Below are 14433 nucleotides of genomic sequence, written 5' to 3'. Positions count from 1 at the left end.
ACGGCATCGAGTAACACAAATTAAATTTCCAATTGTATTGATATAAATCAGTTGTAAAATAAAACGATGTTTCGGCTATACACGCTTTATTGAGTATGATATTATAAAAATTAAATAAGTACAAGAAACAGGTTTAGATTTAGGCCTTTCCAAACTTTTCTTTGCATTTCTGTATGTGTTCTTTGACTTTATCACATTTGTCGCTCTTTTCCCAAGTAGGACAATTCTGAAAAAAAAATAGGTTAATACTATTTTATTTAAGTTTATATAAAATTAAATTTCTTCAGCCGTCTTATTAAGAGTACACTTATATTTTAATATAATATAAGTTGAAATTGTTACGAAAGAGCTGGATGTTGTATACTTTTTAAGTCTACACTTAATATAAGGTAAAAGGACCTATATTTTCAAATTAAATTTAGCGCCTTAGATTTCTTACGAACTATTTAATATTTACACGTTTGGTTTAACTCACATCAAAGGTATTAAAAAAGCTGCAACCAATAATTATCCCCGGTTCACAGACTTTCGCTCCCTTTGGACCATCTTCTTTTAAACAGTTTTTCTTCACTAATTCAACAACATCTTTAAATTCAGTATTTTCTTCAGCCCATTTATCTGCGAATGCTGCATATGCTTCTTTATCCACTGTATTATCGTCTTTCATTAACTTGTTTTTCTCGAATACGCAAATTAGTTTGGAGCACTAAAAATTATAAACAAATTTAGGATTAGTCTTACGATCTTACTAGCCTTACTATAGCTAAGTAAGTATTCAATATTGTTTGATAAATATTCTTATTTGTTAACTTATTTCTTGTATGTTAAAAAATTGAAGATAGTTTTTAACTGTTATTTTCCACACATTTACAAACACAAAAATGTTTAAATATTTCAGTATAACGCCATCTGTCGGAAAACTAAAGTAACACTTACATCAGGTCTTGCTCCTGGCTCTTTGCTCTCCTCTATATCAACACCACATGCTTTACGATCCTCATCAGTAAAGAATTGTGGTATTTTACAACACTCACCTGGTTTATCCTGTAAAATAAAATAGCGTAGATAATTATTTTTCATATGGAGTCAATATGATTTCATAGCTTTTATAGATAGCATGAAATTAATGCCTGTTTTGTAAAAACTTTTTGAAGTATTTTTTTATGTATAAGTAAATAAATTATATAAATTTTGAAAACATTAAAAATACGATCATGAGGCGGGATTCGAAACCGCGTCTTTCGCTAGATGAACGATTTTTTCTATTATTTCTAAATTTATATTTAAAAAGTATTTGAATGCTATAAATAAAACTAAAATATCAAAATAGAATTTCTGTATTTTTATAAGGAGATTCTATATCAATCATTCGTCTCCATATATTTATAATTGATGCCCATCTTACGATTAAAAATCCTATTTTATTAATTATACACATCCAGCATAACTTCTTATAAATATATTACCTTCTTGTTATAATGAGAAAAAAATAAAACTTACTACAGGTGGCGGACCACAAGGTGGTGGTGGCATCCCTTGTAAAAACACCCCCTAAAATATTAAAACAAATATATAACAGATAGAAAACATAACTATTTAGTTAAATTTATATTCTTATTTTATTGATTATTTAATCATTTGACAATGAAGAAAGTTTTCAATCAGCAAAATTATTTATTAATTACAATTAGCTTCTTCGGTAATCAAGAAACAGGAAAAGATGTTTAAAAAAACGTTTAGAATGTTTAGGTACACGTTGATTGGATTGTAATTAAAAATCTTTAAATGTTATCAGATAAAATATATTGTTTTTGCGCTTACCTGTAGTATTGTTAAAAATACAAAAAAACAATTGAATGCCCACATTCTTGTGTCTGTCAAAGGTATTTGATGATATGACGTTAGCGTTTGGTTTTGCACAGCTTTATACCATGCAATGATGACCCTGACTATTGTGCGACACGGGAAACCACCAAGGCATTGTCATAGATTATTTAAAACGTTTTATTATAAAGAATGAATAACTTTTTGGTTCAAAATATTACCGGCAAATCACTTAACTTTATTATGGTTTTGTGTGTCGTCGTATTCATGTTGAACATGTTTACTTAATTAAATACCACTCTATGAAGAATACTTCATATAAAATAATTATTAAAATAATAATTTACCTTATTGAATCTGAACGTTTATAATTTTAGGCTGATTTTTCTTTGACCATTATATTACAGGTTTTCTCTCCCTTCACGAATGAAATAATAATCTGATCAAAATAATGTTTTCCCAAAATTATGAAGGAATAATGGATCAGGTATAATAAACCATCGTTACCTTAAAGAAACAATAATGTTTTACATATTTCCTATTTATAAAAAACGCAGATTTTTTATAGCAAATTGCTTATACTCTACTAAACTACAACAGTGACACATAGTCAGAAAGAGCGTCAAAAAAACTACTTAAATTTTAATAAACTTCTCGGTCTGATGAATGATGTAATGAAAACGTTTTGTCACACATGTTTATATTTATAATCCCCACATTTTAACGAAGCTTAGTCTTTGTCACAATGTCACTTCTATCTTCGCACATAAAAAGTATCATGACGAATTACTAGACGTAGACAAAAAAATGAATATTTTAAATTATTTTTCAGATACAAATTACAAATATTTTTTAGCAAAGATTTATAGAAACGTTTAGGAATTATAAAAACGAAAATACTTCACACGAATTTATATTAAGTCATAAAGATTTGTAGACCCTATCATTTATGATTATTTTTAGGATATTTAATATTTGCATACACATTTTATAACAGTAGTATAGTTGAGATACCTCGACCTCTCTAATTTAAAGCCTCTATAAAGCGCTCTTTGTTGGTATATAATACCATTCCTTTCAGTTAATCCTGCATTAATATCTCTTTCAGATACATTTTACAGTGCAGGCTAAACGGAAACTTATATATATTTGATATGATAAACATATAAATATATATAATAATAAAATATTTCAGTCGATTCCGTAATCCATTAAAAACCGAAATTTAAGACTCATTTTACGAGCCCTTTTAATCGTAATATTATAAAATTAAAAATATATATAATAATAGGTACAAATAATTTATTTGGATTCTCACTTTTACTATAATATGTGTTTCTACATCAGTATTCTTATTTTAACCCAATAAAACGATTACGACTACCAGAGAAGAACGTCCCTAATTGCGTGTACTTTATGAACATTATATTGTGATTATGTTTTTAAAATTACATGTTTAACTCTTTACATTCGAGCTAACACGTGTGAATGAGAATAATTATTTACACCTGATTCAATGTTATCCTCGTAAAAATATATTAAAACTAGCGGACCGCCCCGGCTTCGTCCGTGGTACATATTTATGTTTTCTCTACATAAGAACCATCCTGGTACTTCAAGGAATATAATAAAAAAATAATTATCGAAATTGGTCCACCCGTTCTCGAGTTATGCGCTTACCAACACATTTTGCGATTCATTTTTATATATAAAGATCATGTTCTGTACATCCATTACTTATGTAGGTATATAGATGATGCCGTGATATAACTTAATTTCGTTTGCTTTTAATATGGTTAAAATTGACTGGTCAAGCTATTTTTCCTTTATTAGATACTAGTAATCCGCCCGGGCTTCGCCCGAGGTACATATTTCGCAATGAAAGATAGCCTATGTCCTTTCTCGGGTATCAAAATATCACCATACCAAATTTCATTCAAATTGGTTCAGTAGTTTAGGCGTGATTGAGTAACAGACAGACAGAGTTACTTTCGCATTTATAATATTAGTATGGATTATTGTTCACTAGTCATTATAAATAAATTTCTACAACAACAAAAATTGCTTTCGTTCACTAGAATAAAAAATGTTGTGTAGTTTTAAGAAACCGCGATACACGCGACATGCGCTACACAGACCAAAAAGTTTGAGACGATGTAATAAAAGTTTCACTTTAAAAATATTATGGCAAATTGTAATTGTATTTAATATTATAATGCTGGGGTATGCTTAGTTTGTTTTTTTTGAACACACTTATCTCAGGAACCAGGATCAGTAGGATCCAAATTGAAAAATTCTTTCGGTGTTAGATAACCCTGTTAAGTGGAGTATACTTTATAACTATGATTATAACATATTTCAATTTCTGATTAAAGAGTACTAGCACATTTTTACTACATATTTAAAGACAGACGAACACTCCGTCATGGTGCTTGAATCAGTGTCGAATGTCGCAAAAGTCTTCAAGGAAATTACGATAAAATTACTTATTGTCAATTCTCCTTTAGGACAATGAACTATGTTAATGTGTACATAGATTTTTTACTTTCACCTTCAACTATTAATCAGTTGCTAATGAAGATTATTGTAGTGTATATTTCTTGGTGACATATATTTTGAGACAATTAAAAGACAAACGAATCGTTTGCTAGGCCACAAATAGAAATAATAATAGAAAGCTGAGGGTTTGGTTGTTTGTTAGATAGAATTCGCTCTATGTATACCTAGTACCTATTACATAGGTATATTTTATCTATGGATCTATAATACCTATAATCATTGGATCGGTTTCAAAAATTATTTCACCGTTGTAAAAAGAAACTACATAGACGTTGATATGGAATATACTTTTATTTATCAGGTTTAATAATAATTATTTGAAGCTTTTAGACTACAAGCCCGCATAGGACAAAAATATGGGTCAAATGAACCACCAGGGGACATATCTAGAACGATAGCAGAGCAAAAAATAATAAGATTCATCACTATGCCGTCACTTGTAAGCTGTCCAACTGAGTGCAGATGAGAATTGAAAAGTACAGGTAGACTCGGTAAATTTTGGTCATATATTTTTGTACGGCATTCTTAACCATCGATAGATCCATTAAAAATAATAAGAAACCGCTCAGTGCCGTACAAAAATGGTAGTCCACCAAGTCGGAATTTTTATTTAATTTCCGAGAGTTGCCGGGGGTAAATTTGGTCATTTGACCATGTACGGCATCTGTGTCATACTATTGCTATACTGCTTTTAATCCATTATTCCGCAACGCCGTACAAAAATCATGGGGACAAGGGGAAAAAATCGAGAGTTGCAATCCCCTCTCTTTCCCCACTCCACGGGGTCATTTGACTAAGTACGGCTTCGGTTCCAAAACATTATCTAGCACTCAAAAGTACTATTAAAAGCAATGCCGTCAAAAAATAATTGTTCTTTTAAATGTATACCAATAATCATCTTAATTTCATCGAATTCTTGATATAAAGAGCTGTAAGGTCATTTGACCCTGTACGGGAACTTTTTTTTTAACATGATATTGTAAAATTCAATTGTTGTATAGTATTGCCGTTCAAAAGAAACCGTTCTAAAAAAAGTTATAGAGAAATGCAAAACCAGAAATTTTGTTAAAGTTTAAACATCGTAGATTAATGAAATATAATAGTTTTCTACACTTTATCCGTTGTTTTAAATAGTATTAACATAGATAAATTAGGAAAAAACGATGCCGTACATTTTTGTGCAGACCACATCTTTTAGGCTGATGAAAGCGACGAAAGCTACAATTATAAGGGTGCTTTATGGCCATTTGATACAGTACGGCATTAACATATTTTTACCCAACTACGGCAAAGCAAAAGGAGGGTTATGGTTGCTTACAGGTCATGTATGTATGTTCATCTATTACCTCGTAACTTCTAAACTACTTATCAGAATTCGACAAATGACATATCATTAGAAGCGTCTGAATTGTTCACTGGATAACCAGCGACCAGCTAGCTAAAGGCCATATGGGGTTTCACAAAATCTAATGTGGCGCCCTCTAGCGGACAAAACATACAGAGTAAAAAAATAAAGTTAAGATAAATATGCAGTATTTGGTATCATTTAAAAGCGCTTTACTTGTACATTTTGAATATGTATATATTACTAGCATTTGCTTGTGACTTTACCTGTATTCATGGACTGATTGCATATAATTCATATCTTTTCGTTCATAGCTTTTTTATTAGTTCATCAATTTAACGGAGTCCATTCCACCTGACTCCGACTTTCCAAGGTGATAATTAACCACCTCGAGCTTCTTAATATTAATGTATATTTATATTTTATTATAAAAATATAAAGCAAACATTTCGTTATATGGATTTTTTTCTTTTTCAGATTTTTCCCCTTTGAACCAACGAAAATGTACGGCACATGAAAAAATATTATCTATGCATAAAATACTTTAAAAATAAATTTATTTCGTGTTGTGTCAAATGACCCCCTGGAGTGGGGAAAGAGAGGGGATTATAACTCTCGATTTTTTCCCCTTGTCCCCATGATTTTTGTACGGCGTTGCGGAATAATGGATTAAAAGCAGTATAGCAATAGTATGACACAGATGCCGTACATGGTCAAATGACCAAATTTACCCCCGGTAACTCTCGGAAATTAAATAAAAATTCCGACTTGGTGGACCACCTTTTTTGTACGGCACTGAGCGGTTTCTTATTATTTTTAATGGATCTATCGATGGTTAAGAATGCCGTACAAAAATATATGACCAAAATTTACCGAGTCTACCTGTACTTTTCAATTCTCATCTGCACTCAGTTGGACAGCTTACAAGTGACGGCATAGTGATGAATCTTATTATTTTTTGCTCTGCTATCGTTCTAGATATGTCCCATGGTGGTTCATTTGACCCATATTTTTGTCCTATGCGGGCTTGTAGTCTATTTGTTTCTTCTTAACACTTCCAAAATTCTTTCGGACATTTCTGCAAAAAACGAGAACATAATCGGATCAATACTTTTAAATATAGTAAGTGATTATTTAATTTAATTATTGCAAAACACAAAAATATCGACACAAATTAAGACGAACAAAGATCGAGTACATATTTAAAATAAATTATTACTTGATGAACTTATTTTGCAAGGCGTTTCATTTACAAAACTTGCTTTTATTAGAAGGTACTAAGCCTCTTTTGAATGCTATTAGAATACATTTTTGAAAACTCTAGAGCTATATTTCTAGTTATATTTAATCCCTTATAAACTCTTAGTTATAATTATGTAACTTAATTTATAAATTATTTACCTTTAACATAGCAATTCCAGTGCATGTGAACACATCATACGCCTTACAAGGATAATCCAGATACTGTCGTATATCCCTATCCACGCAGTCAGCGATAGCTTTTTCTATAGCGATCTGCCATCCTTCATGGGACTCTAACCATTTTAATAGGTGTTTCTTGTAGGCTTCCTTGTTTAATTTGTTTTTGTCTACTAGAAAACCAGACTTTTCGAATGCACATTGGATTTCGTTGCACTGTGAAAGAGAGTTTAATAGTGAAAATAACTATTGTAACAAAGATAAATATGAAACAATATTAAAGTAGTTATTATCATTTCGTTTGACAAACTATAATTCTACCTATTTATTAACAGAACTTAACCTGCAATAGTTCATAAACAAGATTTTTATTTAATAAAATATGAAGAATTAAGAAAACTTACCGGTCCATCCAGTTTGGAACATTCAGCCAGCGGCTTAGCGTCGCCTAATTCTGGTATATCGCAGCATGCTGATATTGGTTTCTACAAAACAAAGAATGCATTGAAATAAATTTACCCCAAACATGGATCATGGCCAAAAATCTAAACTGAAACTAGGCCATGCCGCAGTATTAAAGTAAATTATTGATCTGTTCGTATGTTTGTGAATGTTCTTGTTCTTTAATATTGTATTGATATTAGAATAGCTATACCTAATTAACATTAAGATTTCAGTGAGATAGAGCCAACATTATTCTGTCATAAAATAATGTTGTTTTAACTTACAAGTACAGTTTCACGATGACGCTCTTCTGTTAGTAATTCCGCGTTGGAAACCTGTAATAAAATGAATCGACATGTAACAATTACAAGAAATATATCTGCATGATATTATGAAAAACATATATCTAGGCCTTTCAATAAGGAACGATCAGAAAATAAAAGTAGAGGCTAATGGAACTCATTCCATAATGCATAAATTCATAAATAAAATAACCACAGAATTCCTGTGTGCCCATATAGACACATTATTTTATGATGCATTTCATACTTGTATCATTGATAGGTTACTTTCTAGTCTTCTCATATCCACCAGGAGAACGTTAAACGTTCACGTACGAACTAGGTATACATAGAAAGAGATAATTCTACATTGTCAATGGTCCAATTATTTTATAATTAATTAAGTCACAAATCAACTGACAACCACGATAATAATTATTTCAACTCATTTCACGTATATTGAAAGTCAGCGTGTCTCGACCCGCACGTTGATATCATATTTAATTAATTTTAATGCAGTAAATGTAAACAATGATCTGATTAAACATTTCGAGCGTAATACAATCATTTGCCTTATTCATACAGTATTGAAATTAGGTTTATATGGATCATTTGATGTCATATAATTTAAAATAAACAATAAATGTAACTAATTAAATGATAAAAAATCACGTCATCAATTATTCCTACACTTATAAATTAGTTATTAATAGCACAGTTAATAGTATATTCAAGATTAACTCTAGTATAGTACAGGAAAATCAACTTTTTATAAGGTAAATAATGTAATTGAGAAGATTTTTTAAGGCTTATCTCATTTATAAGTGGCATATAAATAGGGAAAAATGAAATTTTGCCAACCTATGAGAATTATCAACAATTGCTAGATAAGGTTACGAGATAAAAGCATTATTCACTGTTATGGCGAAAACAATACGAAATCCACTTACCAAAACAAATAAGAGAAATGAAAATATTATAAGCATTTTGCACTGTATCCTATTTCAACAATTCGCCGCAAATAAACAGAAAAACCTATCTGCAATGCTATATACATATAAATACGTTGTAAAATAAATAAAGTTATCTGTATGTCAGAGGTTAAATATCTTGGTATGTAGAGTGACGGGAATGTTGAACTTTCTTCTTTGAATTGTAATTATATCGACTGTTGATCTGTTTGTCAGAATTATATTTAGATTTAAACGATGTATATTACTTTTAAACCTTCTCGGGACAGTGGTCAAAATACAATAGTATCTAACATGTCTTATATACGATCTCTGTTCGATACTCATAAAAATTGTAGATCTTAAAGCAGTGTAGAGAAAGAAGGTCGGTTTCACTGGATTCTAAAATAATTCAATTACTAAAATAGTAGTGAGATTTCTGTCTTATACCATACTACGAGAAAGAAACATAATATGACCTGGATAAGGAGAATATCTTCTATCTATATTATTATTTTATTGTAGTTCAAAAGAAAAAATATATTTTCAGTTCAATGTTAAAATATAAACATTTTATTGATTTTCAAGCTCTAGATTTTTGTTTATATGAACACATCATTGACCCAAAGTTAATAATAAACGAGATAATGTGATTATTCTACTTGACCTTTTCTTAACATTTTATTGTAAACGTATCGATTTTCTTACGGTTTCGGGTATTGAAAAATATTTATTAGTACTGAAACATGACCTATTATTACGCCTTTTATTACGTAGACTTTTGAGATGAATCTTTAGGTATTAGATAATGCTAAGAACTTCTATTCTATTATGATTTATACGTTGTACGAAAACTTACTTTTGAATGATATCTCACTCTTAAATAGAGCTTAATTTTTTGCCCCACCCAAAAAAACTTCTCTAAAAGATAAGTCTAATATTATATATTATGTAATATGTATATGAATACGTAAAGAAATGATTACGGCAAGTCTCATAAAATATTTCATTATTTTGATAATCTTTAGAGAGCTAATCGTATCGATACTATCCATATATTCTTGTTATAACTATGAAAACAATATACCAAAGTGCATCTCGTGCTTGGAAAACTTTCTTAGCGTTAAAGTTTATATTTCATTATATCCGGGCATATCGCATGCAATTCATTGTTTTGCATCTGAGATTTTAGCTTCTTCATACATTTGAACATAATATCAATGATACAATAACATAAAAACTACGTTAAAAACAACCGACTTCAAAAACGGAAAAGTAAAAAAATAAAAAAGATTTGATATTATTAATTACTACATATTATTTAGATGTGCTATTTACTAAATAGGTTTGATGTCGGTGCACGGGCTTAATACTAAGTGCTTAGTGCTTAGATAGGTTACAAAATTAGATCTTCAAAAACGGCACACTAAAAGCACACACGATTAGACATCAAAGTGAGATGGCATGATTAAATTATCGTGAGGAAAAAGAGACAAATGAAGTCATTTATGGCTAATTAATTATTAATTAGTTACATTTCGACCTGCCACCTCTGGAGTTCTTCCATATCTACCTACTACTGTTTTACTTATAATATCATTGCATAATATGGAAGCAAATTACTTTCTTTAAAAATAAGACGTTTTGCACTTTACGGTACCTTGTTTATGTTCACGTCACGTTCTTTTTTCCTTTTAGGACTGGGTATATGTATTCCTGAAATCAACAAGACCCCGCTAATACGAACGACGTAAGATAGCTCAGTTCATAACTCATCCTATGTCGATGACATCATATTCTAAGAGAATAAGTAGTAAACGGGACACGAGATCCCAAATTACATCTTCACCCCAACTCATTTGCACAGCTTTATGTGTAATAAGCGTTGGAGTGATCACTTGTATTGGAAGTTAGTTTATGCGTCGTAAACCCAATCTTACTAACAATTGAGATCTCTACAGCCTAGACTAGTGACGCGACGGGTATATTACGTAACTCCTAGGCTTAGCACTCGCTGGCGATTTGCTATTTTTATTGAATTTATAAATTTAGCTTTAAATGCGTATGATTTTTGGCACGTAAATAATACACGATACGGTACGATAATCAATTTGTGGAGAAAAGGAGAGCAACGTCTTTTAAAGTATTGCGCCTAGTTTTTAATTATTACTTATATAATCTATACAAAAAGCTCTTTTTATAAAGCTATAATATATAAATATATACATAAGCAAATGTGATTTGTAGGGAAATGATTGTAATGTGATTGTAATTTAGGTCTCAAATTATACAAATCAACCAACGGTCTAATAAAGTAATTCAACTCTCTGCCTAAGGATTTAAGATAGCGGTGACACATAGTTTATCTCATTAGGTATTTTTATTAGTGCTATAAAACATAAAAAGTTAGGATTAAATATTTTATAAAAAAATTAGGGGAGGGGTAAGACTGGTAAGAGCCATTATTTAATTAGATCCAAATGCTATTCATTTTATATTTAATATACATTGCCCTTGATTAATAATGAATTATAATCTAATCTATATTTATAAATATCTATCTAATTTAAATCTCTTTCTTTATTTCTTAAAAAAATGTAAGTTAAATCAATATCGGAAAATGATAGAGCGATAAACACTTTAAAAAGTATAACATTGTATCTCGGAAATCAGTCGTTTATTGTCTTTTGAAGGATTTACAGAACCGCAAGTAAAAGGCTGATGTCATTTCTACGACTATACTTATTTATTTAAATAAGTAATAATAGAAGTTTAATAATAAATACTTTATATATATGTGTGGAGGGGACGGGTGTGAAACAGGATGTTGTGGAAGTATTTTGTGAACGCATGACAAAAGTCTTTAACAGCTATTTGTCGGGCGTGAACAAGATACGAGCGTTCAATACCTGGGTCATGCCCGTTCAGGACAGGAGTACACATTTGGCGTACTCAAGTGGACTCAGACCGAACTCAACGCCCTGGATCGGAAAGTCCGCACAACTATGACTCTGCATCGGTTGCATCACCCGAAATCGTCAGTGATGAGGCTGTATATCCCTCGAAAGTGTGGTGGTCGTGGCATGTTAAGTGCCCAATCGCTGCATAATCGTGAGATATGCAAACTCCGAGACTATTTCCTCTCAAAGGTTGGTCATGCAATCCATGCTGAAGTCATAGAATGTGACAAAGGACTCACTCCCCTATCCCAGGCTAAACAGGACTGGCAAAAGCCTCGGTACTCAGCATTTCCGACAGGGAGGCCATATGGAAAGAGAAAGAGCTACACGGTAGGTTTCACAGGAGTCTACATGAACCTCACGTAGATTTCTTGTCCTCCGTGCACTGGCTGCGTTTCGGTGACCTCTTTGGGGAAACCGAGGGTTTTGTCTGTGCGATACAGGATCAGGTGGTTAAGACGAACAATTATCGGAAGTACATCATAAAGGACGGGACCCAGGACTTATGTCGTATGTGTCACCGTCCTGGAGAAACTGTCCGACATGTTACTTCCGGTTGTTCCATGCTTGCCAACTCTGAGTATTTGCACAGGCACAACCTAGCAGCCAGGATTATCCACCAAGAGCTCGCTCTGAAGTATGGCCTTCTTGAAGGAAAAGTGCCTTACTACAAGTACGCGCCGGAGCCAGTCCTGGAAAATAACCGTGCCAAGTTATACTGGGATCGGCCCATCATCACAGACAGGACTATTCTAGCGAATAGACCTGATATTGTGGTGATGGACCGAGCAACTTCCAGGATTTTCTTGGTAGACATCACTATTCCACATGACGACAATCTTGTTAAGGCCGAGTCAGATAAACGGCTCAAATATCAGGATCTGGCGCACGAGGTTGTCGAGATGTGGGACGGTGTGTCTGCCGAGATAATCCCTATAGTTGTGTCCACCAATGGGCTGGTTCCTGCCTCCTTAAAACAATATTTAAGAAGGTTGGATTTACCGGTAAAGCCCATGACAGTGGGGATACAGCGGGCAGTCCTTCTGGATAACGCTCGGATAGTCCGAAGGTTCCTCACTCAGTCGCCCTAGACTCCGGCCGTCTGGCCACTCAGCCGGAGTTTTATTTTCAGCACGGCCGCGAGGCGAGATACTTGCCCCCCCAAAATACTTTAAACAAGACAGGAATAAATACTTTATATTGTAACATACTTGTTGATATGCCTATACCAACAATCGACATTCATACCAATCAGTAATGGGCATTTATTGTTCGCTGCGTCATGCATATAACTTTCATAATTTTATAAACTGAAATAGGAAAATATTTTGAAGAAACGGGACTACGAATTGTATCAACTATCTATAATGCAGTAGTTGCAATATTAATGATAGGCAGTCTTTTTATATTCAATATTATGTTCGATAGTAAAATAGAAATTACGCACGTAGAAACGAATGATATAAATCTTATCAAGATTAACATAGTAATCATTGTAATTAGTAAGCTCCAAAAGGCCCATTAATCTAGAAAATCACACCTTTCAATTAGAGCGACTTCGAATTGTTTAAAGGGAAAATAATTGCTAACAAAATTGTTGTTTCATAATAAGCCAGATTATTTAAGAGTACTAATAAAAGGTATAAAAATAAAAGCCAATTCTGGTATTTAAAAAAAACTTACCTGTTTATCTGTCTCTTTTTTCATTCAGTGACCAAATTTTAAAAACAACAACCACATTGTAAATCACATTTAAAAATTTGATAAGAGTTCTTTAAATATAATCTTTTAACTTAAAATCGAGTCTAGTAAAAATCGTCAGTCACTATGCACTTTCCAAATGACGTAGCATTTAAAAATTGCACCTTATTAGTAAACAATAAATCTATTTCGAGTACATTCAAGGAGGCACTAATTCCGTCAACATACATGACCCAAATCGTAAGCTATGCGAGTGGGCGCCGATCTTCCAATCATATTTCTTTGTTAGTCCATCGTCTCGATACCATTGTTTAATCAATGGACTCCTTACGACCTTTCGCACGTAACTTCTTATTAGCACACTAATTGTTTATACGCACAATGCGCGACCTTCGATATAACCTATAATGCAGTAGGTATTAATAGACAATTATATGAGTTTAATATGAATGAATGTCGATATTTTCATGATATTTTCTTGATTAGTCTAGATACGAGAGTAATTTTGACAAAACCGAAAAGTAATATTAACTTGCGATTAGCTGTTTATACTATGTTATTTTAGTTTTTAGGTGGATAGATCTCATCTTTAACAGTTTTGGGAATTCAAATTAAAAGCGTAAAATAACCCCACAACAATCCTTTAGGCTTACATTCTTAGTAACAATTCAGTATTGTAAAATGAACAATTTAAACCCAGTTAAAAGAGGCGGTGTGAGTATAACACTTCCATTTTTCCCTTTGAGAAATCCTATCTGTTATACCGGGACATTGTTAGATACAGAAGTATCATTGCGACCCGTATCAAACTTGCAAAGTTACTAATAACGTGTTAAATCTTCAGTTTAATTTAACGCTTTCGAATTCTGTGTCCTTGTTGTTAAATGTTGTTACATAATTATTATAATATTATTGAATCTTTGAACATAGTTTAACATTATTGTTAACAG

The 14433-nt window shown here is 31.9% G+C and overlaps 2 protein-coding genes across 2 annotated transcripts; both read right to left on the bottom strand.

The window, feature by feature from the left end:
* Positions 1 to 69: 69 nt before the first annotated feature.
* LOC149902745 (general odorant-binding protein 66-like) lies at positions 70 to 1926 on the bottom strand. Its single transcript, XM_090109400.1, has 5 exons — positions 1822 to 1926; positions 1501 to 1551; positions 937 to 1044; positions 476 to 706; positions 70 to 226 (listed from the first exon to the last, which is right to left on the bottom strand). Exons 1-5 carry the CDS (start codon positions 1864 to 1866, stop codon positions 140 to 142), a joined length of 522 nt encoding a protein of 173 aa, XP_089965526.1. The 5' UTR covers positions 1867 to 1926; the 3' UTR covers positions 70 to 139.
* A 4839-nt stretch (positions 1927 to 6765) lies between these two features.
* On the bottom strand, positions 6766 to 8907 carry LOC149902744 (uncharacterized). The gene is made up of 5 exons (XM_090109401.1): positions 8823 to 8907; positions 7876 to 7926; positions 7552 to 7632; positions 7130 to 7363; positions 6766 to 6806 (listed from the first exon to the last, which is right to left on the bottom strand). The coding sequence occupies exons 1-5, from the start codon at positions 8856 to 8858 to the stop codon at positions 6777 to 6779; spliced, it is 432 nt and encodes a 143-aa protein (XP_089965527.1). The 5' UTR covers positions 8859 to 8907; the 3' UTR covers positions 6766 to 6776.
* Between the last annotated feature and the right edge of the window lie 5526 nt (positions 8908 to 14433).

Source organism: Colias eurytheme, chromosome 14, assembly GCF_061535395.1.
Source record: "Colias eurytheme isolate Ceu_HAF_F1 chromosome 14, ilColEury1 Martin Lab GWU primary, whole genome shotgun sequence".
In the NCBI taxonomy this organism is placed as follows: domain Eukaryota; kingdom Metazoa; phylum Arthropoda; class Insecta; order Lepidoptera; family Pieridae; genus Colias; species Colias eurytheme.
This window is presented reverse-complemented; position numbering and strand designations above follow the sequence as displayed.

Excerpts from the sequence above, each read along its gene's own strand:
- LOC149902744 (XM_090109401.1), bottom strand. The coding sequence starts at position 8,858 with ATGCTTATAATATTTTCATTTCTCTTATTTGTTTTG. Across the intron at positions 7,927-8,822 it reads CATTTCTCTTATTTGTTTTG|GTTTCCAACGCGGAATTACT; the intron begins GTAAGTGGATTT and ends ATTTTATTACAG. Across the intron at positions 6,807-7,129 it reads CTGGAATTGCTATGTTAAAG|AAATGTCCGAAAGAATTTTG; the intron begins GTAAATAATTTA and ends CGTTTTTTGCAG.
- LOC149902745 (XM_090109400.1), bottom strand. The coding sequence starts at position 1,866 with ATGTGGGCATTCAATTGTTTTTTTGTATTTTTAACAATACTACAG. Across the intron at positions 1,552-1,821 it reads TATTTTTAACAATACTACAG|GGGGTGTTTTTACAAGGGAT; the intron begins GTAAGCGCAAAA and ends TTAATATTTTAG. Across the intron at positions 227-475 it reads GCTTTTTTAATACCTTTGAT|AATTGTCCTACTTGGGAAAA; the intron begins GTGAGTTAAACC and ends TTTTTTTTTCAG.